The sequence below is a fragment of the Dreissena polymorpha genome, chromosome 9 (assembly GCF_020536995.1).
Source record: "Dreissena polymorpha isolate Duluth1 chromosome 9, UMN_Dpol_1.0, whole genome shotgun sequence".
NCBI lineage: Eukaryota > Metazoa > Mollusca > Bivalvia > Myida > Dreissenidae > Dreissena > Dreissena polymorpha.
The window spans coordinates 2,505,814-2,528,606 of NC_068363.1; the positions used below are offsets into that span (position 1 = coordinate 2,505,814).

Sequence of the window (22,793 nt, forward strand, 5' to 3'; positions counted from 1 at the left end):
GTCACGGGTTCGATCCCCACTTGGGGAGTGTTCTCTAGATCTTCTGCAAACACACCAAGTACTGGTTATAGGCCCAGGAAATGGACTCGAGAGTGTTTCTATAAGCCTGAGGCTTTCTATGCAATCGAGCTAAAATAAATTAGGTATAAACTAACCTTGATATTGCCCTTCCTTTGGAATAATTTCAATTGACCTATGAGTTAACATTGAGAAGGCTTCTGCTGGGGGCATACAAGTTAGTTAAATGAAGCATCGTGTTGACTTGTTGAAAGAGATATCCTTAATTTTTGTTACTAAGTATGAACTAAGAATCTAGGGAAGATGGAATTATTGTCCACTCAGTTGAAGATATCAAGGTTAAGCTATACTTTGATTCATAGGATGTATATCCATATTTTCAGTTTTGTTTGAATGTATTCACGCTGCTATTGTGTTTATATTGTTATAAATAACTGCTATATTTAAATGAACTTTTTGAGAAGGCTTATTATTGAACTTTTTTGTCAAGTGTTGTTATTGTTTGTAATCAAGCCTCCAGAATGATGTTTTATGAAGAATGCATAAAGCCTTTAAAGCATGGAGCTAAAAATCAAGTACAAATGTTAGTAAAAAATATGCAGCTTATATTGTATATTAGCAATTGCTTTATTGTCCCCTATCGGTGAAACTGGAGGGGACATTTGGTTTTTGCTCTGTCTGTCTGTCAGTCTGTCCGTCACACTTTTCTGGATCCTAAAAGTTCTTCATATTTTTTCATGAAACTTGAAACATGGATAGATGGCAATATGGATATTATGCACGTCATTTCATTTTGTTCCTATGTCAAGAATTCTGGTTGCTATGGCAACAAATATATAAAAAATAAAAATAAATGAATACTGACAATGGTGAAGTTTCACCAGTAGGGGACCATATTGCTTGGCAATCTCTTGTTTATTATGGATCAAGCGTCCGTTGGTGTAAATTCATGTAAAGCTTCTGTACACAACTGCACATACTTGGTGTACTTTTTAAACATTATTGCACATCTAGTAGGGGATGGACTGTCTGCGATAGCCTCTTGCGTAGATAAATTTTCCTCTCGGCATAAGTACATTTCGCTATGCATGCATGTAGATGTTTTCAGATTTTGTTGCATTGTTCCATTTTTCTCTATATTTTGTTATCATTAAACCTTACACACTTGCAAAGAGTGACTTGTTTATCTTTTGCATATACATAACATTAATATATTATTATTATAATCTATCATGGGTTGTGCATTTATTCCTGCATTTAGACTTGCTATGCATGATTGGGAGTGACTTTCTTTAAACCTTCATTTGCAGCCTAAGGCGCAGGTAACAGCCTAGTGCGAGTATCCATGTGTACTTAGTGGACAACGGGTGTTTAAAGCCATCCTTAAAACATTGTTTGTTTAGGATAACCCAACTGATTACCATATTGCCCCCACCCTTATTGTTAAGGTCTGGATTTAATGTGTGTGTGTTTGCAAATTCCACAACAAAGACATTCTTGTTATAACAATCATGATCTGTCTTTTCCGCAACACATTATTTCATAGAAAGGTGCTCTTCAAAGTTGTAAAACACAAGTTTTGTTTCTCTCATTGAGATTGTTTCTAAAATTATTTGGGTGGGTGTTATTGGTTCCACTGCAAAATCCTTTTTACTGTAATCATCACACATATCAATTAATATCAATTTACAAAAAGGTGATTCATAAAAATATAAGTTTATTCATTGGTTGTTTCATCCCAAACAATTATTTAAGGATGAGGGTCCTATAGGGGCCATTAGTATGTTGTGTACTTGTGCCTTCTCTCAACTTTCACAGACCTGTTAGGGTTCAGGAGGTAGTTTTATTAAACATTGGACAACTAATCTAAATTATTATTCTATTCTAGATTCTATAACTTCTTGGTAATTATATATATGATGAGGTAATTTCAATAATTTTATTGTCCTTTTTTTAACAAGATTTTTGGTTATAAATGTTGATTTGTTGAGAACTTTTACTATTCTGTCAGTCTTAAATTGGTCATCATATATTTGTGTAATAGAACAGGTTCTTATATCTTACACCTAAAGAGGCGTTTGAAGGATCAAATTTAATGAAGAACTAAGTAATCAACTGTCTACTATTTTATTGTTATCCTATATTGTCAAGAACATGTTTCTAACATACCAGACATGGTTCCTTTCTCAGGAAGGTGCCAAGGAGATTAACTTGAATTTCCAAACATGTTACTCTACAGGCTACTGAGACCGAGACATATTTCTCGTCTTCAGTTCAATTAGTAAACACAACAATTATACAATAGACATATATCAGCATATCATAATACAAAATTTACAAGTGACAGATAATCAATAAAAATATTATGATACAATATTTTCCCTAATTAACTCAAGGGAAATAAATATAAAAGTAGTTTACATTTAAAGGGCAAACATTTGAATGAAGGGAGAAAACCAGTCCTACTACATTTGATTATACAGCTTCAAGATGAAGTGAATGTGTAGAGTGGTTGTTACTTTCAATGTCTGGTTGTTGCTGAAATCTTAGTAACAATCCAATTTTTTATAGCTTAAGTTCCAAGGAAGTTCCTCTTATAAAGTGAAAGTATATATATTTTTATCTTATGATGTGACATAATGATGAAACTACACTGGTTAGATGTTGTTCTTTCGGTTTTTCCTTTTTGTGGTTCTTTTTTTGATGAACATGGATTATAAAGTGGACTTTATGTTTTATTTATATGATTGCAAATGCAAAATGACTTGGGTTTGTTTTTGGAGGAACTTTATTCATTTGTTAATATGCAGGTAATTATTACTTCTGCATGCTATATACCTGATCGATGGTCATTAGTTGTCATTTGAATCGTGTTCTGAGAAAACTGGACATAATGCATGTGCGTTAAGTGTCATCCCATATTAGCCTGTGCAGTCCACACTTTCCACTTTTATGGTATTTTTCGTTTAAAGGAAGCCTCTTTTACACGAAAATCCAGTTAAGGCGGAAAGTGTTGTCCCTGATTAGCCTGTGCGGACTGCACAAGCTAATCTGGGAAGACACTTTACGCACATGCATTATGCCCAGTTTTCTCAGAACACGACACATTTGTTGGGCCAGGTAGGTCAGTTAGCAGAGCACTCACCTACAAATCTTTGGTTTTGCGGGATAGAAACCCAAGTCATATAACTTGTGTAGTGAGTGATCAGTCATGAAATGCTTCGTATTGCTATTTTCCTCCTACCTTCAAGTAGGGCAGTTTTCAGTTATTGACACAAGTAAGTGAACTTTGAACTGGTCAACCAGCTAGCCAAGTAAAGTGTGATTTGGTTTACTGACCACTGTGATACGACTTTAATACTGTTGAAAACTGTAAAAAAAAAAAAGTTAACAAAAAATCAACAGTAATTTGCAGCCCCTTTTTATTTCCTGAACTCTTTCAGGTTGCTAACATTCTCCTGTATTTAGCTTAACTTGAGACAGTATACTTTCTGTTTACTCTAATCTTACATATTATCTATTGCTATGTTTGTGTTTTACAAGAAAGTACAGGAAAGTATCATACAGGTATATGAACTTAACTTTTCCTCAGCCACTGCTTGCCTTTCACCGTCTTTTACCTACATGTATTTGAAAGCTGTATCCAGAAATTATTTAATATCCATTTCTATGTGGCTATTATGCCTGTGTGATGTTTGTACTGCACAGACTGTGTTACGTTTGTACTGCATTGCCTGTGTTCTGTTTGTACTACACTGCATCTCATTTTCTTTAGAACTGATAAAATGTGTGTGTTTGCATATAATGCACACAGATTGTGACTGGTATTAGTTTATAAAATAATCATTATATTATGGGCTGCAAATAAATAACAATGAATGCCAATATTAACTTTATAATATACAATAAAATGAAATGTAATATGCCGTACCCAGCTAACTTTATAGTAATTGGTGTTTTTATTAGGCAGTTTATATGTAATGGACCTTGGTATCAATGTACAATATATTAAATGCTTCCTATATGTCTTGAATATAAGTTCTTTATTTTTAAGGCATTCTTCTATATAATAAACTTTTACAATGTTAATTAAGTTCAGAAAGGTTTTCATAGTGTCAACTCAAATATGGCAGCCAGGAAAGAGATCCACATAGGATGGAGTTTTACTGGCTGCAAGATTGTAGATGATTATATGATTATATGTACTATTCAAAGGTCAAATATATGGGGGGACATAGTGTTTTACAAACACATCTTGTTTACTCTATCATTGCTTCTGACTTTCAAATTAAATAAAGAGAAAAAGCACCAGAAATGTTGGAGAATTAGTTGTTTAGACAATTTAATATTGTATATTAATCAGTTACAGAGTTGTTGCATGCTATGCAAATGTTATAGTTGTTAGTTTGGTTCATTTGCTTTACAGACATTTTCACTTTCTTATGGTTTACATTTGTACGGTGATCACATCATGTGTCCTGCATCCACCATCATGCAAAGTGCGATTTCCGTTGTTGACTCTTAGGTCGTCACCACCCTAGAGGCAACATTTTCGTCCAATCTTGATGAAATGTGGTCAGAATATTTATCTGGTAAATTTATAGGTTGAGATCAAAGCTGGCTCATGTGTGTCCAAAAACTAGGTTACCATGTGAAATCTTAGAAAAACCATGTTACCACTCTTGAGGCATTATTTATTACTTAATCTTAATGAAACATTTTAAGAACCTTTATCTTAGCAACATATAAGCCATGTTTGTATCTGGATCATGTGTGTTAAGTAACTTGGTCCCTAGATGAAATCTTAAACAAATTCTTACCAGTCTAGGTGCAATATTACTCCCGTGCTTCCATAAACTAGGTCATTAGGTGAAATACAAAATATTGTTGTTACTCTAGAGGCAAGATTTTTGACACAGTCTCAATGAAACTTTGTGAACATATTTACCGTAATACAACATGAAGGTATTGTTTGAATCTGGATTAAGTGAGGTCAAAAACTAGATCAACAGGTCTAATCTTTAAAGATTGATCACCTAAAGTAAATCATGGTCCTTTCTTTATGTTTTGCACACAGTGGCATGTAGGCAATTTTAAGTTCCTTTTATGGAAATATATTAGGTTTAGTGTTTTAATAATGTGTACATTGTCTTCACTTTAAGCTTGCATAAACCAGTTTATGAATTACTATCATTATTACTCTTTATATAAACAATTTATTAATTTATAATGTAGTAAAGTCAGACATAAATAAAACCGCAGTGTTAAGTATTATCAGTCATTATTAAACTGGAATAACTATGGATCACTTAAAAACCACATGTACCTGTCATCAAAACTGGCTAAAGTCCCAGATGAAACTTGTTTGCTAAATACGACGACATTCCTATCCGGGTGGTATTCTTCATGACCATTATGACAAGTTCTAATAATTGATACTAATAAAAATATGTGAAGTCAGTTACTTAGAACAATCCCTTTACCTATGTCATGTGTCAATATCAATTTTTTGCTCCTAATTGCATTCCACCTTATTTATTCCACATTTATTGCTCAAAAAGGTTCCCATATATCTGTGCAGTTGTGTAGCTGCCTTTAAACAATATTTCGTAAAGTACACAATCATGTTGGAAGTTTTATCATTTTAGTTTGTTTGTGAAAATAGTTGTTCAAAAAAATCACATTATTACAAAAATGACAGTATGGTACAATTTTGTATTTATCTGCAGAGGAACAAGAAAGTTCAAAGTGCATCATAATAATTTGGCAATAAGCCCATTGGAAGAATAACTTTGTCTTTCATCGAACTTCAACTACTTCATTTAATTCTTTATTTCATTCATTTAGGCTCTATTGATGAGCCTATAGGGATTCCATTTCTATTCCTGAAGATTTCAATTCCCAAAATCTTCCATTTTAGCTCCTACCTCGACGTTGTGAAGAACTTCGTGTTCGTGTACATGTTCTGGGTGACACTGGCGATAGTGTTCATTGCGGGCACGTCACGTATCAACCTGTTCAGCATGGGGTACGTGATGGCTGTGTTCTACTTCATGTGGTTTGAGCGCGAGTTCCTGATCAAGCCTCTGAGAAGACTCTTGAGAGCGTAAGTGCTAAGTAATAAGTGATAAGTGTTAAGTAATAAGTGTTAGTTTATAAGTGTTAAGTAATAAGTGTTAAGTAATAAGTGTTAAGTAATATGTGATAAGTGTTAAGTAATAAGTGTTAACTAATAAGTGTTAGTTTATAAGTGTTAAGTAATAAGTGTTAAGTAATAAGTGTTAAGTAATAAGTGTAAGTTTATAAGTGTTAAGTAATAAGTGTTAAGTAATAAGTGTTAAGTAATAAGTGATAAGTGTTAAGTAAAGCTCCCTTTTGAAAAAAATCTGCGCATTGAAAGTGCCCCTTTGACAAAATAGCCCCCCCTGCCCTTTTCAAATACTAGCTGCAGCACAAATTACATGTGCTGGTCGAAATCGCTTAAAAAAAATAAATGAATTCCTTTCTTCTTCTTCCATCTAACTAAAGCTAATGCAGGGTTGTTTGGTCTTGTTGCAGGTGGAATGGACTACTTGGACTCTGCTACTTCATCATGCTGCTGAAAGCTGCACTCCAGGTCAGCAATAAATGCATACAATGTATTGTATTATATGTTTAGTAGTCTTGCTCACATGCTATATTTAAATATTGACGATGGTATTTGTTTGAATGAAATTTTACAGTTTGATAAAACAAATTTTCATCTTTTAGTCTAATAAGCTACAAATAATTTAGAACAAATCATGTTTTTTATTTCTGACTTTAACATGGTTGCCCAGTTCAAGTCTTTATGCGAACATCCAAACTATTAAAACAAAATATTTGCTGAAATGTATTTGGCGCAATAGTAAATTTGCCTCTGAATGTTATGCCTTAATTCTTGGTTTATGTTCGGATATTGTGCTGTAGTTGCCCAGCTGTGTGTACATTGACTTGATCAGCTCCAAGGCTTGCTGGGTGGTGCAACTTTTGGGGATGACCTGCTTGCGCCCTGGATATGTACCAAAAATTGGTAAAATGTGTTTTGTTTTTTTACATAGGTTTTGCTTTAAGAAAAGGTAGGTTTATGATCCTTTAAGTACATTTTATGTTCTTAAATGCCTAAAGATTTAATTCATACAAATATAGATGTATGTTTCAGCAAGGCTGTATTTACCTTTTTCAGGCTTAAGATTAGCAAATATTCTTTGAATTTATAAATATATTTTATCTTGTGCATATAAACTCAGCACATGTGTAGCAAAAAATGTGATAAATACAATCATGGTATAAACAGAATTGGTGAAAACTTAAAGTTCCAACATTCAATATTGTAAACAGGCCAGTTTTACGAATATTCCTTGTTATAAGTATGAAGTTTAAGAAAAGATTTAATGATATGGAATGTGACTTATTCATGTGAATGGTGCATGGGGGTGTACCTGCAGACTGTTATCCCCTTTATAACTGTTGTTTAACCCTTTACCACTTAGATACCTATTTTGACGCCATTGTAGTCCCTTAGAAATTAAAATTTGATTCTAAGCTTTTCTTACTAGATTTAAGTTTTTTAGGCTTTATTTTCAAGCATAAGATACTGATGAGCAGCAAAAAGCATAAAACTTAAACAGACTGTGAGTTTCTCGCAGGCTGTTCTGGTTTTATGCTGTTTGCACATAGCCATTTTCACTTTGCTTCAATTTAAGATCAAAGTTCATGCCATTTCTATCCCCCGCCAAAGTTGGAGGGATATAGTTTTGGCGTTGTACATCCCTGAATCCCTCCATCTGTCCATTTGTCTGTCTGTTCGTCTGTCTGTCAATCTGTCCATCCATCTGTCAATCTGTCACACATTTTGTATGTCAATTCAACAAATGTGTTTGTCTATTAAGACTTATTTAACTTTTTTTTTTATATCTGGGAAGATTTTAATAATAATTCTGATTTACTTGATGATTCGTTGTATAAAACAGCACTGCACTTCTTGGGAAGGACAAGGTCATAACTCAAAGGTCATAGTTTTTTGTTGCTGCTCTGTAATGCATTTGCAGATTTTAATGCCCACACAGCATGGGCTTGTGGGTCTCTATGTCCTTACTGTTGTACATACGTATGTCAAGACTCTTGTGTTTGGAACTGCTCCTTCACTACTGGATGGATTGCACCAAAACTAACAGTTGAATGACCTTAATTTTTATGTCCCCCACTATAGTAGTGGGGGACATATTGTTTTTGCCCTGTCTGTTGGTCTGTCTGTTGGTCTGTACATTGGTCTGTACGTTGGTCTGTTTGCGCCAACTTTAACATTTTGCAATAACTTTTGCTATATTGAAGATAGCAACTTCATACTTGGCATGCATGTGTATCTCATGAAGCTGCACATTTTGAGTGGTGAAAGGTACGGTCAAGGTCATCCTTCAAGGTCAGAGGTCAAATATATGTTGCCAAAATCGCTCATTTTATGAATACTTGTGCAATATTGAAGATAGCAACTTGATATTTGGCATGCATGTGTTTCTCATGGAGCTGCACATTTTGAGTGGTGAAAGGCCAAGGTCAAGGTCATCCTTCAAGGTCAGAGGTCAAATATATGTGGCCCAAATCGCTTACTTTATGAATACTTTTGCAATATTGAAGATAGCAACTTGATATTTGGCATACATGTGTATCTCATGGAGCTGCACATTTTGAGTGGTGAAAGGTCAAGGTCATCCTTCACAAGGTCAAGGTCATCCTTCAAGGTCAAACATCATATAGGGGGACATTGTGTTTCACAAACACATCTTGTTAGATGATTGTAAAGAAAGAAATCGGGGCTGCAACAAATTTTGGAAGAATAAAAAATGCCCTTATATATAGTAGCTTGATCATGTTTTTTCTGCTTCTCTTTAAATACTGGGTGAAGCTCACTCTAACTTTCAAAGTTGAAATAATTTAATTTGTAGATTTGTAAAGAAAGGAATTGTGACTGAGACAAGTTTTGGCAGAATTATGGCCATTTAATGGTCTGTTTTACACTCTAAAATAAATTATATCAAATGAAGTTTTTTTAGCTCCTATTTAACTGCTGGTTGAATCTTGCTTCAACTCTAAGTTGAACTCACTGTCACTCCTTTCTAGTATTACTTTCTTAAACATCATGATTTAAACTGGCCACATTTTACTACAAATGTACAAAGAGGTATTCCTCACTACTTGCTTAATTTGTGACTAGTTTTATATGAATATAACTACAAAAGCACATTTCTCCATACACCTCTCCCTTTTAGCTGACACAGACTGCGTGGTGGCTGATGACAACACAGGCCTGTCCTTGGACGTGGTCTGCTTCGTCTTCCTGCTTCTGCAGCGTAAGATCTACACGAGCCACTACTTCAGACACGTTGTGGCGGACTTTGAGGCGCAGAACAGGCTGGCGTCCAGGTCAGGCCCCTATTATTATGCCCTCTCCCCATATCATAGAAATGTTTAATCCTTTGCATGCTGGGAAATTCGTTCTCTGCTAAAATGTCGTCTGCTGAATTTCTAAAATTATCATTTTCTTCGATTTTTTTCAAAGAATACTATACTATCAGAATAACAAACAGTTTGGATCCAGATGAGACGCCACGTTCTGTGGCGTCTCATCTGAATCCAAACTGTTTGCAAAGGCCTTCAAAATTCGGTTCCAGCACTGAAAGAGTTAAAAAAACTTATGTTGATAGTTCAGGAGATTGATCACTTTTGTTTCCGCTCTCTATGTCCAACATTTGTTATCCGATCCTCACGTAACTTTATAAATATGTTGGCGTGTTGTGATACAAGGCCAAGCTTAGTAGTCAGGTATGTCAACTTAGAAATTAATGAGTTTAGGCCCTTTTATTATCTTAAATAAAGCCCAACAGTTTTTAGCCAATCCTCACAAAACCTCATGACAATAATAATAATAATAATAATAATAAAATGATAATTATGATGATGATAATAATAAAAATAATAATAAAATAAATAATAAAATAAATAATAATAATAATTCTTATTATTATCTTCATTATTATTATGATTATTATAATAACAATATCAATGCTAATACTGTAAATAATAATAATTATAATAATGATAATAATATTATTATTATAAACAATTTTTAAAAATTGATAAAATGAAAATAATAAAAAGGATAATAATAATGGTAATTATGATAAAAATAGTGATGATGATGATGATGATGATGTTGATGTTGATGATGATAATTATAATAATAAATGAAAATAATAGTACAGTAAAATTTATTGTTTTTTCTCAAGGTTGTAATGGGATGACAGAAATGTTAGAGTCATCACATGTTTCAGTCAATCTCTCCATTACAGAGGGTGTCAGCTGATCAACCGCATCCTGATGCAGCAGGTGGACAAACAGAAGAAAGAAGAGAAGCAGATCATCTACGCCATCAAGAAGAAGATGAGATCACTCAAGGAGAAGCAGAAGAACATCAAGAAGAAGTTTGTGGAACCAGAAGAGCATTTTCAAGGTTTGTGATTTCAGAGGCAATTGACAGTTTTATATTAAAGAAGTTCAGTGTGGAGCCAGATAAACACTTTCAAGGTATGTGACCTTAGGGGTGATCAGTTGAGGTTAAAGAAGTTCAGTGTGAAACCAGAAAAACACTTTCAAGGTTTGTGATTTAAGGGCAATATTGAGTGAAGTTTAAGAATTTCAGTGGCAGACCTTACAAACACTGATGATAAATTTAATTACTTTGCAGTTAACTTTTAGGATTTCAGGGACATATTTTTAGTAAAATGTGCATATCATTTTGAATATCATGTTCCCCAAACAAAAATTGTATTGCAGCTATTAATTATGCAAGTTTTTTTTGTTTTTTTTAAATTTTTTTTTTAGTTAAAACTTTGCCTTGAATGTATTGATTGTACGGGTTTATGTACATTTCTTAGTTATCTCTTTGCAGCTATTTGTTCTGGTGACTACTTCATGTCTTAGTTATCACTTTGCAGCTATTTGTTCTGGAGACTACTACATGTCCTAGTTATCACTTTGCAGCTATTTGCTCTGGAGACAACTACATGTCTTAGTTATCACTTTGCAGCTATTTGTTCTGGAGACTACTACATGTTTTAGTTATTACTTTGCAGCTGAATTTTGTTCTGGAGACTACTACATGTCTTAGTTATCACTTTGCAGCTATTTGCTCTGGAGACAACTACATGTCTTAGTTATCACTTCGCAGCTATTTGCTCTGGAGACAACTACATGTCTTAGTTATTACTTTGCAGCTATTTGCTCTGGAGACAACTACATGTCTTATTTATTACTTTGCAGCTGAATTTTGTTCTGGAGACTACTACATGCCTTAGTTATTACTTTGCAGCTATTCATTCTAGAGACTTCTACATGTCTTAGTTATCACTTTGGAGCTATTCGTTCTGGAGACTACTACATGTCTTAGTTATTACTTTGCAGCTGAATTTAGTTCTGGAGACTACTTCATGTCTTAGTTATCACTTTGCAGCTATTCGTTCTAGAGACTTCTATCTACATGTCTTAGTTATTACTTTGCAGCTATTCGTTCTGGAGACTACTACATGTCTTAGTTATCACTTTGCAGCTATTCGTTCTGGAGACTTCTACATGTCTTAGTTATTACAGTACAGCCAAAGCGGAACAAACGTATTTCGCGATCCGCGGCAGCAAGGCGAAACAAGTCGATGCCGCGTCAGTCGTTGAAGCCGCGTCAGTATGCGGCGGCAAGTCGCAATCGCCGCGAAACTTCGCATCTGTCCGCCGAGGCATGCCGCGATCCGCGACATGATGCCGAGTCGATGCGCATCATAAAATAAAAAATCTTTTTAAAATTATTAGTTACATGTAGTTAACAAATTTTGAAAGAACAATTATATTAATAATTAAAATCATAAAAAATTTATTGTGCGCGGATTGTATTAGCATATGCATGTAAGCATAGTTAATGTGTCTGGCCAATTAAGTTTGTTTCCCGCCCTTAGTGTATGTATTTCACACATAAACAAGGTCACGTAATTATGTTTTCGCACATACAAGTGGTCAAGGTTCCAGCATATGGTGGATTTATAAATTAATTGCATGTTGATTCTGCTCTTATATTTTAGCTGAGAAAATTAGCAGTTTGAAGCCACATCAATAATCACTACGGTGACGACGTATTTGTTGTTTTGTTAATTATCAGCTTATTATAACTATTGTTTGAATATGCGTATATAAACACGTTATATTTTGTTCATATTATACAGTTAATATCGCTACTAATTACCCGATAATCCCGTATATTCCAGTTTTAAAGCAAATGCTGGTAAATATTTACGATGCACAAACATTCTCGATATGTCCTTAAGTATCAAATACATTTTGGCATTTGTTTCTATTTATAGAGATGATGAAATAACGTCCAATCGGGGCGTTTTTTTCCACTGAACACGCGATTTACGCCTGACCCGATGTTCATGTATTTATACAACACAAAATACACCCAAACTTTCCAAACGACGTTCTTTATGTCTGCATAATTTTCGCGCGCTTTTTATGAAACAAAGGATATTTTAGCACTGTTTATTTGATGCTAGAATTTGCCAAAGGACGCGTTAGCATTAAAATTCGGAAGTGTGTTTCGGATTACAAATTTAATAATGATTATCGAAAGAAACATAAACAGTTGCGTGTAATTAATTCTACACTACACATACATGTATGTAAATGTAGGTGGATATCTTTTCACTCAATCCGCCGCGTATGTATGCGGCGGATTTACTCCGCAAAAGTACGCGAAGGTAATACAGACTCGGCGTTGTTGCGCGGATCGATGCCGAGTGCCACGGCAATACGCCGCGTGAACACATGATTCGGCCGCCGCGGACTAATAATCTGGCCGTGGCATAGCCGCGGATTATGTTTGTGCCGCTTTGGCTGTACTGTACTTTGCAGCTATTCGTTCTGGAGACTACTAAATGTCTTAGTTATTACTTTGCAGCTGAATTTTGTTCTGGAGACTACTACATGTCTTAGTTATCACTTTGCAGCTATTCGTTCTGGAGACTTCTACATGTCTTAGTTATTACTTTGCAGCTATTCGTTCTGGAGACTACTACATGTCTTAGTTATTACTTTGCAGCTGAAATTTGTTCTGGAGACTACTACATGTCTTAGTTATCACTTTGCAGCTATTCTTTCTAGAGACTTCTACATGTCTTAGTTATCACTTTGCAGCTATTCGTTCTAGAGACTTTTACATGTCTTAGTTATCACTTTGCAGCTATTCGCTCTGGAGACGTCTACATGTCTTAGTTATTACTTTGCAGCTATTCGCTCTTGAGACGTCTACATGTCTTAGTTATCACTTTGCAGCTGAATTTTGTTCTGGAGACTACAACATGTCTTAGTTATCACTTTGCAGCTATTTGCTCTGGAGAAGTCTACATGTCTTAGTTATCACTTTGCAGCTGAATTTTGTACAGGAGACTTAGTTATCACTTTGCAGCTATTCGCTCTGGAGACGTCGACATGTCTAAGTTATCACTTTGCAGCTGAATTTTGTACTGGAGACTACTACATGTCTTTGTTATCACTTTGCAGCTATTTGCTCTGGAGACTACAACATGTCTTAGTTATCACTTTGCAGCTATTTGCTCTGGAGACTACTACATGTCTTAGTTATCACTTTGCAGCTAATAGTCCTGAAGACTAAAACATGCCTTAGTTATCACTTTGCAGCTATTTGTTCTGGAGACTACTACAGGTGTTAGTTATCACTTTGCAGCTATTCGTTCTAGAGACTTCTACATGTCTTAGTTATCACCTTGCAGCTATTTGTTCTAGAGACTTCTACATGTCTTAGTTATCACTTTGCAGCTATTCGTTCTGGAGACGTCTACATGTCTTAGTTATCACTTTGCAGCTATTAGTTCTAGAGACTTCTACATGTCTTAGTTATCACTTTGCAGCTATTCGTTCTGGAGACGTCTACATGTCTTAGTTATCACTTTGCAGCTATTTGTTCTAGAGACTTCTACATGTCTTAGTTATCACTTTGCAGCTATTCGTTCTGGAGAGGTCTACATGTCTTAGTTATCACTTTGCAGCTATTCATTCTAGAGACTTCTACATGTCTTAGTTATCACTTTTCAGCTATTCGTTCTAGAGACGTTTGCATGTCTTAGTTATTACTTTGCAGCTATTCACTCTGGAGACGTCTATATGTCTTAGTTATTACTTTGCAGCTAATCACTCTGGAGAAGTCTACATGTCTTAGTTATTACTTTGCAGCTATTCACTCTGGAGGCAACTACATGTCTTAGTTATTACTTTGCAACTATTCACCTTGGAGACGTCTACATGTCTTAGTTATTACTTTGCAGCTATTCACTCTGGAGACAACTACATGTCTTAGTTATTACTTTGCAGCTATTCGCTCTGGAGTCGTCTACATGTTTTAGTTATTACTTTGCAGCTATTCGCTCTCGAAACGTCTACATGTCTTTGTTTTCACTTTGCAGCTATTTGCTCTGGAGACTACAACATGTCTTAGTTATCACTTTGCAGCTAATAGTCCTGAAGACTAAAACATGCCTTAGTTATCTCTTTGCAGCTATTTGTTCTGGAGACTACTACATGTGTTAGTTATCACTTTGCAGCTATTTGTTCTGGAGACTACTACATGTCTTAGTTATCACTTTGCAGCTGATACTATTGAAGACTAAAACATGTCTTTAAGTTATCACTTTTCAGCTATTTGTTCTGGAGACGTCTACATGTCTTAGTTATCACCTTGCAGCTATTCGTTCTAGAGACTTCTACATGTCTTAGTTATCACTTTGCAGCTATTCGTTCTAGAGACTTATACATATCTTTGTTATCACTTTGCAGCTATTCGTTCTAGAGACTTTTCATGTCTTAGTTATCACTTTGCAGCTATTCGTTCTAGAGACTTCTACATGTCTTAGTTATCACTTTGCAGCTATTCGTTCTTGAGACTTCTACATGTCTTAGTTATCACTTTGCAGCTATTCGTTCTGGAGACGTGTACATGTCTTAGTTATCACTTTGCAGCTATTTGTTCTAGAGACTTCTACATGTCTTAGTTACCACTTTGCAGCTATTTTTTTGAGAGGTCTACATGTCTTAGTTATCACTTTGCAGCTATTCGTTCTAGAGACTTCTACATGTCTTAGTTATCACTTTGCAGCTATTCGTTCTAGAGACGTCTACATGTCTTAGTTATTACTTTGCAGCTATTCACTCTGTAGATGTCTACATGTCTTAGTTATTTCTTTGCAGCTATTCACTCTGGAGACATCTACATGTCTTAGTTATTACTTTGCAGCTATTCACTCTGGAGACAACTACATGTCTTAGTTATTACTTTGCAACTATTCACTCTGGAGACGTCTACATGTCTTAGTTATTACTTGCAGCTATTCACTCTGGAGACAACTACATGTCTTAGTTATTACTTTGCAGCTATTCGCTCTGGAGACGTCTACATGTCTTAGTTATTACTTTGCAGCTATTTGCTCTTGAGACGTCTACATGTCTTAGTTATCACTTTGCAGCTGAATTTTGTTCTGGAGACTACGACATGTCTTAGTTATCACTTTGCAGCTATTCGCTCTGGAGACGTCTACATGTCTTAGTTATCACTTTGCAGCTGAATTTTGTTCTGGAGAATTAGTTATCACTTTGCAGCTATTCGCTCTGGAGACGTCGACATGTCTTAGTTATCACTTTGCAGCTGAATTTCGTTCTGGAGACTACTACATGTCTTTGTTATCACTTTGCAGCTATTTGCTCTGGAGACTACAACATGTCTTAGTTATCACTTTGTAGCTAATTGCTCTGGAGACGTCTACATGTCTTGATATCACTTTGCAGCTGAATTTTGTTCTGGAGACTACATGTCTTAGTTATCACTTTGCAGCTAATAGTCCTGAAGACTAAAACATGCCTTAGTTATCACTTTGCAGCTATTCGTTCTAGAGACTTCTACATGTTTTAGTTATCACTTTGCAGCTATTCATTCTGGAGATGTCTACATGTCTTAGTTATCACTTTGCAGCTATTTGTTCTAGAGACTTCTACATGTCTTAGTTATCACTTTGCAGCTATTCGTTGTAGAGACGTCTACATGTCTTAGTTATTACTTTGCAGCTATTCACTCTGGAGACGTCTATATGTCTTAGTTATTACTTTGCAGCTAATCACTCTGGAGAAGTCTACATGTCTTAGTTATTACTTTGCAGCTATTCACTCTGGAGGCAACTACATGTCTTAGTTATTACTTTGCAACTATTCACCCTGGAGACGTCTACATGTCTTAGTTATTACTTTGCAGCTATTCACTCTGGAGACGACTACATGTCTTAGTTATTACTTTGCAGCTATTCACTCTGGAGTCGTCTACATGTCTTAGTTATTACTTTGCACCTATTCGCTCTCGATACGTCTACATGTCTTTGTTATCTCTTTGCAGCTATTTGCTCTGGAGACTACAACATGTCTTAGTTATCACTTTGCAGCTATTTGCTCTGGAGACGTCTACATGTCTTAGTTATCACTTTGCAGCTGAATTTTGTTCTGGAGACTACTACATGTGTTAGTTATCACTTTGCAGCTAATAGTCCTGAAGACTAAAACATGCCTTAGTTATCTCTTTGCAGCTATTTGTTCTGGAGACTACTACATGTGTTAGTTATCACTTTGTAGCTATTTTTTCTGGAGACTACTACATGTCTTAGTTATCACTTTGCAGCTGATACTATTGAAGACTAAAACATGTCTTTAAGTTATCACTTTTCAGCTATTCGTTCTGGAGACGTCTACATGTCTTAGTTTTCACTTTTCAGCTATTCGTTCTGGAGACGTCTACATGTCTTAGTTATCACTTTGCAGCTATTCGTTCTAGAGACTTCTACATGTCTTAGTTATCACTTTGCAGCTATTCGTTCTAGAGACTTTTCATGTCTTAGTTATCACTTTGCAGCTATTCGTTCTAGAGACTTCTACATGTCTTAGTTATCACTTTGCAGCTATTCGTTCTAGAGACTTCTACATGTCTTAGTTATCACTTTGCAGCTATTCGTTCTGGAGACGTGTACATGTCTTAGTAATCTTTTTGCAGCTATTTGTTCTAGAGACTTCTACATGTCTTAGTTATCACTTTGCAGCTATTCATTCTGGAGAGGTCTACATGTCTTAGTTATCACTTTGCAGCTATTCGTTCTAGAGACTTCTACATGTCTTAGTTATCACTTTGCAGCTATTCGTTCTAGAGACGTCTACATGTCTTAGTTATTACTTTGCAGCTATTCACTTTGTAGACGTCTACATGTCTTAGTTATTTCTTTGCAGCTATTCACTCTGGAGACGTCTACATGTCTTAGTTATTACTTTGCAGCTACCGTATTTTACCATGCATAGCGCGCAGTTTTTTACCTTCAAATTTCAAAATAAAAATTCAGTGCGCGTAATACATTGACACAACGCTTTCCTGGTTGCTAAATTGCAAAAAATCCATTTCATAATGGTAAATCTTCACAATTGCCGCCATTTTTTTTTTGAAGAAAACTACACCCTATAATGTTATAGACTGAAGGGGCCGTTGTCGAAACAACAAATAGCGGGAAAGGTTAGGAATGAACGGGGTAGTAACAGTTTTGACAAAAATTAAAAGAGGAAATAAATGTCTTTGTTGGTGTTTTCACACTTCTTCATTGATTGTTCATTAAAAAAAATCGAGGTATATCGATCCCCGTGCGTCGCGGTAGTGTTTGTTAAAGTTTTTGTTGTCATGAAAACTTGTTGATTTACAACGCAAAACGTCTTATTTGAACTGAGGCTAATTATTTCAATCATATTTCTCAACTTCGCTTTTGCTTTATTTTGATAATTTAATCCAAAGTTTAATGTTAGCAATTCCGAAAATTTGCACTCTATGTGAATTAACAGTTTGACGTCATCAAAGGAAAGCCCCTTCCTGTCTGCAGCAATAAAGCGACAAGTTTCTCGACGACAAAATTGGCTTCCTTTGTCTAGCAATCAACATGCCGAACCAATCGTGTTTTTGTTCCTCAATGGCAATCGTCCAATTAAATAATAGCACGTGCAAAGCTCCGCCTTCGAACCTTTTGCAGAGAACGGAGGTGGAGTTCAACGGTTAATTGAGCAAGTGTTTTACGTAAGTTGAGTTCTGATTAGCCGAAATTACTCGGCCCTAGGCATTGAAACGACGAATACATTTATCAATGATTTTCCGATATCTGCATTAATATGCTACTGTGCGGGTATACTACGTAGGTTAAAAACCAACAATAGAGATATAGACTAGTTTTATTTTCTTTCAATAGAGACAAACAAATGATATTTGTCAAATGGCTTTACGCCGATAAGACCAACTGTATGGAATTGAGCGTTCGGGTGTATTGTTTGTCTCACTATAAATACTTATTCACTAGACGCAGTGAAGGCGCGAAATACTGGGTCAAACTGGAATTAATGGGGAGCATCTCTTAATGGGGAAATATTAAAGGCGATGAAAAATAAAATGGGATCCACGGACGATTTGTGTAAAATTGGACATTGCAATGTTGCGGGTCTGCAGAAGAAGATGTCATACGATGTTGTGAGCGGCAGGTAATGAAAATGTTACACTGTTAAAATATGAGGAATAGGTAATAGTGGTTCGAATTTAATGCGCAGGGGTCTTGAAAAAACACGTGCAGTGGGCGGCAATAAGGACATATCAGTGTTCTCGAGAGAATAATCTTAAAAATTGTCGAAAATATAGTGCTATGCAACCAACCCTCCTGATCGTATAAACACTCCCTACTTTAAAACAAAAAAATAAGCCCCCGAAAAACTCAGATTAAATGATTGCGCAATATAAGAATGGCGGCCATTTTCGGCAAAATTTTCAGGTTTTGGTCTTGAATTCTTTTTTTTCCTCCATTTTGGCTTTAAAAAATCGCATGCGCGTTATACATGGTAGCGCGCTATACATGGTAAAATACGGTATTCACTCTGGAGACAACTACATGTCTTAGTTATTACTTTGCAACTATTCACTCTGGAGACATTTACATGTCTTAGTTATTACTTGCAGCTATTCACTCTGGAGACAACTACATGTCTTAGGTATTACTTTGCAGCTATTCGCTCTGGAGACGTCTACATGTCTTAGTTATTACTTTGCAGTTATTCGCTCTCGAGACATCTACATGTCTTAGTTATCACTTTGCAGCTGAATTTTGTTCTGGAGACTACTACATGTCTTAGTTATCACTTTGCAGCTATTCGCTCTGGAGACGTCTACATGTCTTAGTTATCACTTTGCAGCTGAATTTTGTTCTGGAGAATTAGTTATCACTTTGCAGCTATTCGCTCTGGAGACGTCGACATGTCTTAGTTATCACTTTGCAGCTGAATTTCGTTCTGGAGACTACTACATGTCTTTGTTATCACTTTGCAGCTATTTGCTCTGGAGACAACAACATGTCTTAGTTATCACTTTGTAGCTATTTGCTCTGGAGACGTCTACATGTCTTAGTTATCACTTTGCAGCTGAATTTTGTTCTGGAGACTACATGTCTTAGTTATCACTTTGCAGCTAATAGTCCTGAAGACTAAAACATGCCTTAGTTATCACTTTGCAGCTATTCGTTCTGGATACTACTTCATGTGTTAGTTATCACTTTGCAGCTATTTGTTCTGGAGACTACTACATGTCTTAGTTATCACTTTGCAGCTAATACTTCTGAAGACTAAAACATGTCTTTAAGTTATCACTTTGCAGCTATTTGTTCTGGAGACTACTACATGTCTTAGTTATCACTTTGAAGCTATTTGTTCTGGAGACTACTACATGTCTTAGTAATCACTTTGCAGCTATTCGTTTTAGAGACTACTTGATGTTTTAGTTATCACTTTGCAACTATTTGTTCTTGAGACTACTACATGTCTTTGTCATCACTTAGCAGCTGTTCATTCTGGAGACTACAACATGTCTTAATTATCACTTTGCAGCTTTTCGTTCTAGAGACTACTACATGTCTTAGTTATCACTTTGCAGCTATTCGTTCTCGAGACTACAGCATTTCTTAGTTATCACTTTGCAGATATTTGATATGGAGACTACTACATGTCTAAGTTATCACTTTGCAGCTTTTCGTTCTAGAGACTATTACATGTCTAAGTTATCACTTTGCAGTTATATGTTCTCGAGACTTCTGCATGTCTTATTTATCACTTTGCAGCTATTCATTCTGGAGACTACTACATGTCTTAGTTATCACTTTGCAGCTATTTATTCTAGAGACTACTGCACGTCTTAGTTATCCCTTTGCAGCTATTCGTTCTGGAGACTACTGCATGTCTTAGTTATTTCTTCGCAGCTATTCGTTCTTGAGACTACTACATGTCTTAGTTATCACTTTGCAGCTATTCGTTCTGGAGACTACTACCTGTTTGACGAATCTGAAGACGAGACAGAGGTGGATGATGAGATCAATACTATGACATTTGGTCAGGATCCTGCTGCGGAGGAGGATAAGGCTCTCAGTCCTATTAAGGTAACGTCTGATTGCTAAACGTGTGCCCTCTTTTTAGCTTACCTGAGCAAAAAATGCTCAGTGTGAGCTTTTGTGATGGCCTTTGTCCATAGCTTGTACTGGGTGCCTAGGATGCCTAGGGATTAGACAAGTCATGTATGTTTCATAAAGTCCTTTTAGTTTTATTAACTCAACCTTCTCAGAATAGTGTAGTTTATTTGGGATTTGGTGAGCGCCTTAGGACCAATGGCTCTCTTGCTCTATTTGTAATGTGTGATTCTGTGTATTATTATGACTCTTGCTTGGTGCACAACTACATGCTGCATCAGGGCAATTACTGCACTGCTTGACAATCTTTAAGTTTTAATAATGCCAGTGTGTCAGCTGGTCACCAAGACCACTTCAAATCCACCAATATAAGTGTCAGCTGGTCACCAAAACCGCTTCAAATCCACCTATATAAGTGTCAGCTGGTCACCAAAACCGCTTCAAATCCACCTATATAAGTGTCAGCTGGTCACCAAAACCGCTTCAAATCCACCTATATAAGTGTCAGCTGGTCACCAAAACCGCTTCAAATCCACCTATATAAGTGTCAGCTGGTCACCAAAACCGCTTCAAATCCACCTATATAAGTGTCAGCTGGTCACCAAAACCGCTTCAAATCCACCTATATAAGTGTCAGCTGGTCACCAAAACCGCTTCAAATCCACCTATATAAAGCTGATAATATGAGCTGTGTTAGGAAATATTAATTACAGAGCATGATAGATTTCTGTTTTTTTTTTATCTCATTATTTTTAGCTCATCTATTTTTTGAAAAAAAATTATGAGCTATTGTCATCACCTTGGCGTCGGCGTTGGTGTTGGCGTCGGCGTCTGGTTAAGTTTTGCGTTTAGGTCCACTTTTCTCAGAAAGTATCAATGCTATTGCATTCAAACTTGGTACACTTACTAACTATCATGAGGGGACTGGGCAGGCAAAGTTAGATAACTCTGGCGTGCATTTTGACAGAATTATGTGCCCTTTTTATACTTAGAAAATTGAACATTTTGGTTAAGTTTTGTGTTTAGGTCCATTTTATTTCTTAAGTATCAAAGCTATTGCTTTCATACTTGCAACACTTACTAACTATCATAAGAGGACTGTGCAGGCAAAGTAATGTAACTCCGACTGGCATTTTGACAGAATTATGTGCCCTTTTTATACTTAGAAAATTGAACATTTGGTTAAGTTTTGTGTTTTGTTCCACTTTACCCCTAAATTATCATAGATATTGTTTTCATACTTGCAACACTTACTAACTATCATAAGAGGACTGTGCAGGCAAAGTAATGTAACTCCGACTGGCATTTTGACAGAATTATGTGCCCTTTTTATACTTAGAAAATTGAACATTTTGTTAAGTTTTGTATTAAGTTCCACTTTATTCCTACAGTATCAAAGCTATGGCTTTCATACTTGCAACACTTATTAACTATCATAAGGGGACTGTGCAGGCAAAGTTATGTAACTCTGACTGGCATTTGGGCGGAATTATGGGCCCTTTATACTTAGAAAATTGAACATTTGGTTAAGTTTTGTGTTTTGTTCCACTTTACCCCTAAATTATCATAGATATTGCTTTCATACTTGGAACACTCGCAAACTATCATAAGGGTACAGTAAAAGGACAAGTTGCATAACTCTTGTTGTCATTTTTACGGGATTATGGCCCTTTTTTGACTTAGTAACTTTTAATATATGGTTAAATTTTGTGTTTCGATCCACTTTACTTCTTAAGTATCAAGGCTATTGCTTTCAAACTTCAAATACTTTCATGCTATCATGAGGTTAATGTACCTGGCAAGTTGAATTTTACCTTGACCTTTGAATGACCTTGACTCTCAAGGTCAAATTATTAAATTTTGCTAAAATTGCCATAACTTCTTTATTTATGATTAGATTTGATTGATAGTTTGACAAAATTATCCTTACCTGACATACCACAATAGACTCCACCCAAACCATCCCCTGTGCCCTCCCCCCCTCTCCCCCCCTCCCCCCCCTATTTTTTTTTTTAAGATCATCTCACAAATGACCACCACACCCTCACACTATACACCCCCCCCACCCCACCCCCCCCCAATTTTTTTTTTTGAAACGGTTAAAAAACACAAATATTTATTTTTATTATTTTATGTTTGAAA

At 35.8% G+C, this 22,793-nt stretch overlaps 1 protein-coding gene across 3 annotated transcripts in view; it reads left to right on the forward strand.

Annotated features, from left to right (window-relative positions):
• LOC127843775 (piezo-type mechanosensitive ion channel component 1-like) overlaps positions 1 to 22,793 on the forward strand; it is a 241,514-nt gene that overhangs the window by 144,248 nt on the left and 74,473 nt on the right. For all 3 annotated transcript variants that reach the window (XR_008032333.1, XM_052373554.1, XM_052373553.1), the window contains exons 25-31: positions 3,562 to 3,585; positions 5,939 to 6,124; positions 6,577 to 6,634; positions 6,967 to 7,069; positions 9,306 to 9,459; positions 10,386 to 10,546; positions 20,494 to 20,624. Coding sequence is in view for 2 of the 3 variants with exons in the window: in XM_052373554.1 (XP_052229514.1) it covers positions 3,562 to 3,585; positions 5,939 to 6,124; positions 6,577 to 6,634; positions 6,967 to 7,069; positions 9,306 to 9,459; positions 10,386 to 10,546; positions 20,494 to 20,624 (817 nt within the window). In the remaining variant the exon portion in view is untranslated. The remainder of the gene's footprint in view (positions 1 to 3,561; positions 3,586 to 5,938; positions 6,125 to 6,576; positions 6,635 to 6,966; positions 7,070 to 9,305; positions 9,460 to 10,385; positions 10,547 to 20,493; positions 20,625 to 22,793) is intronic.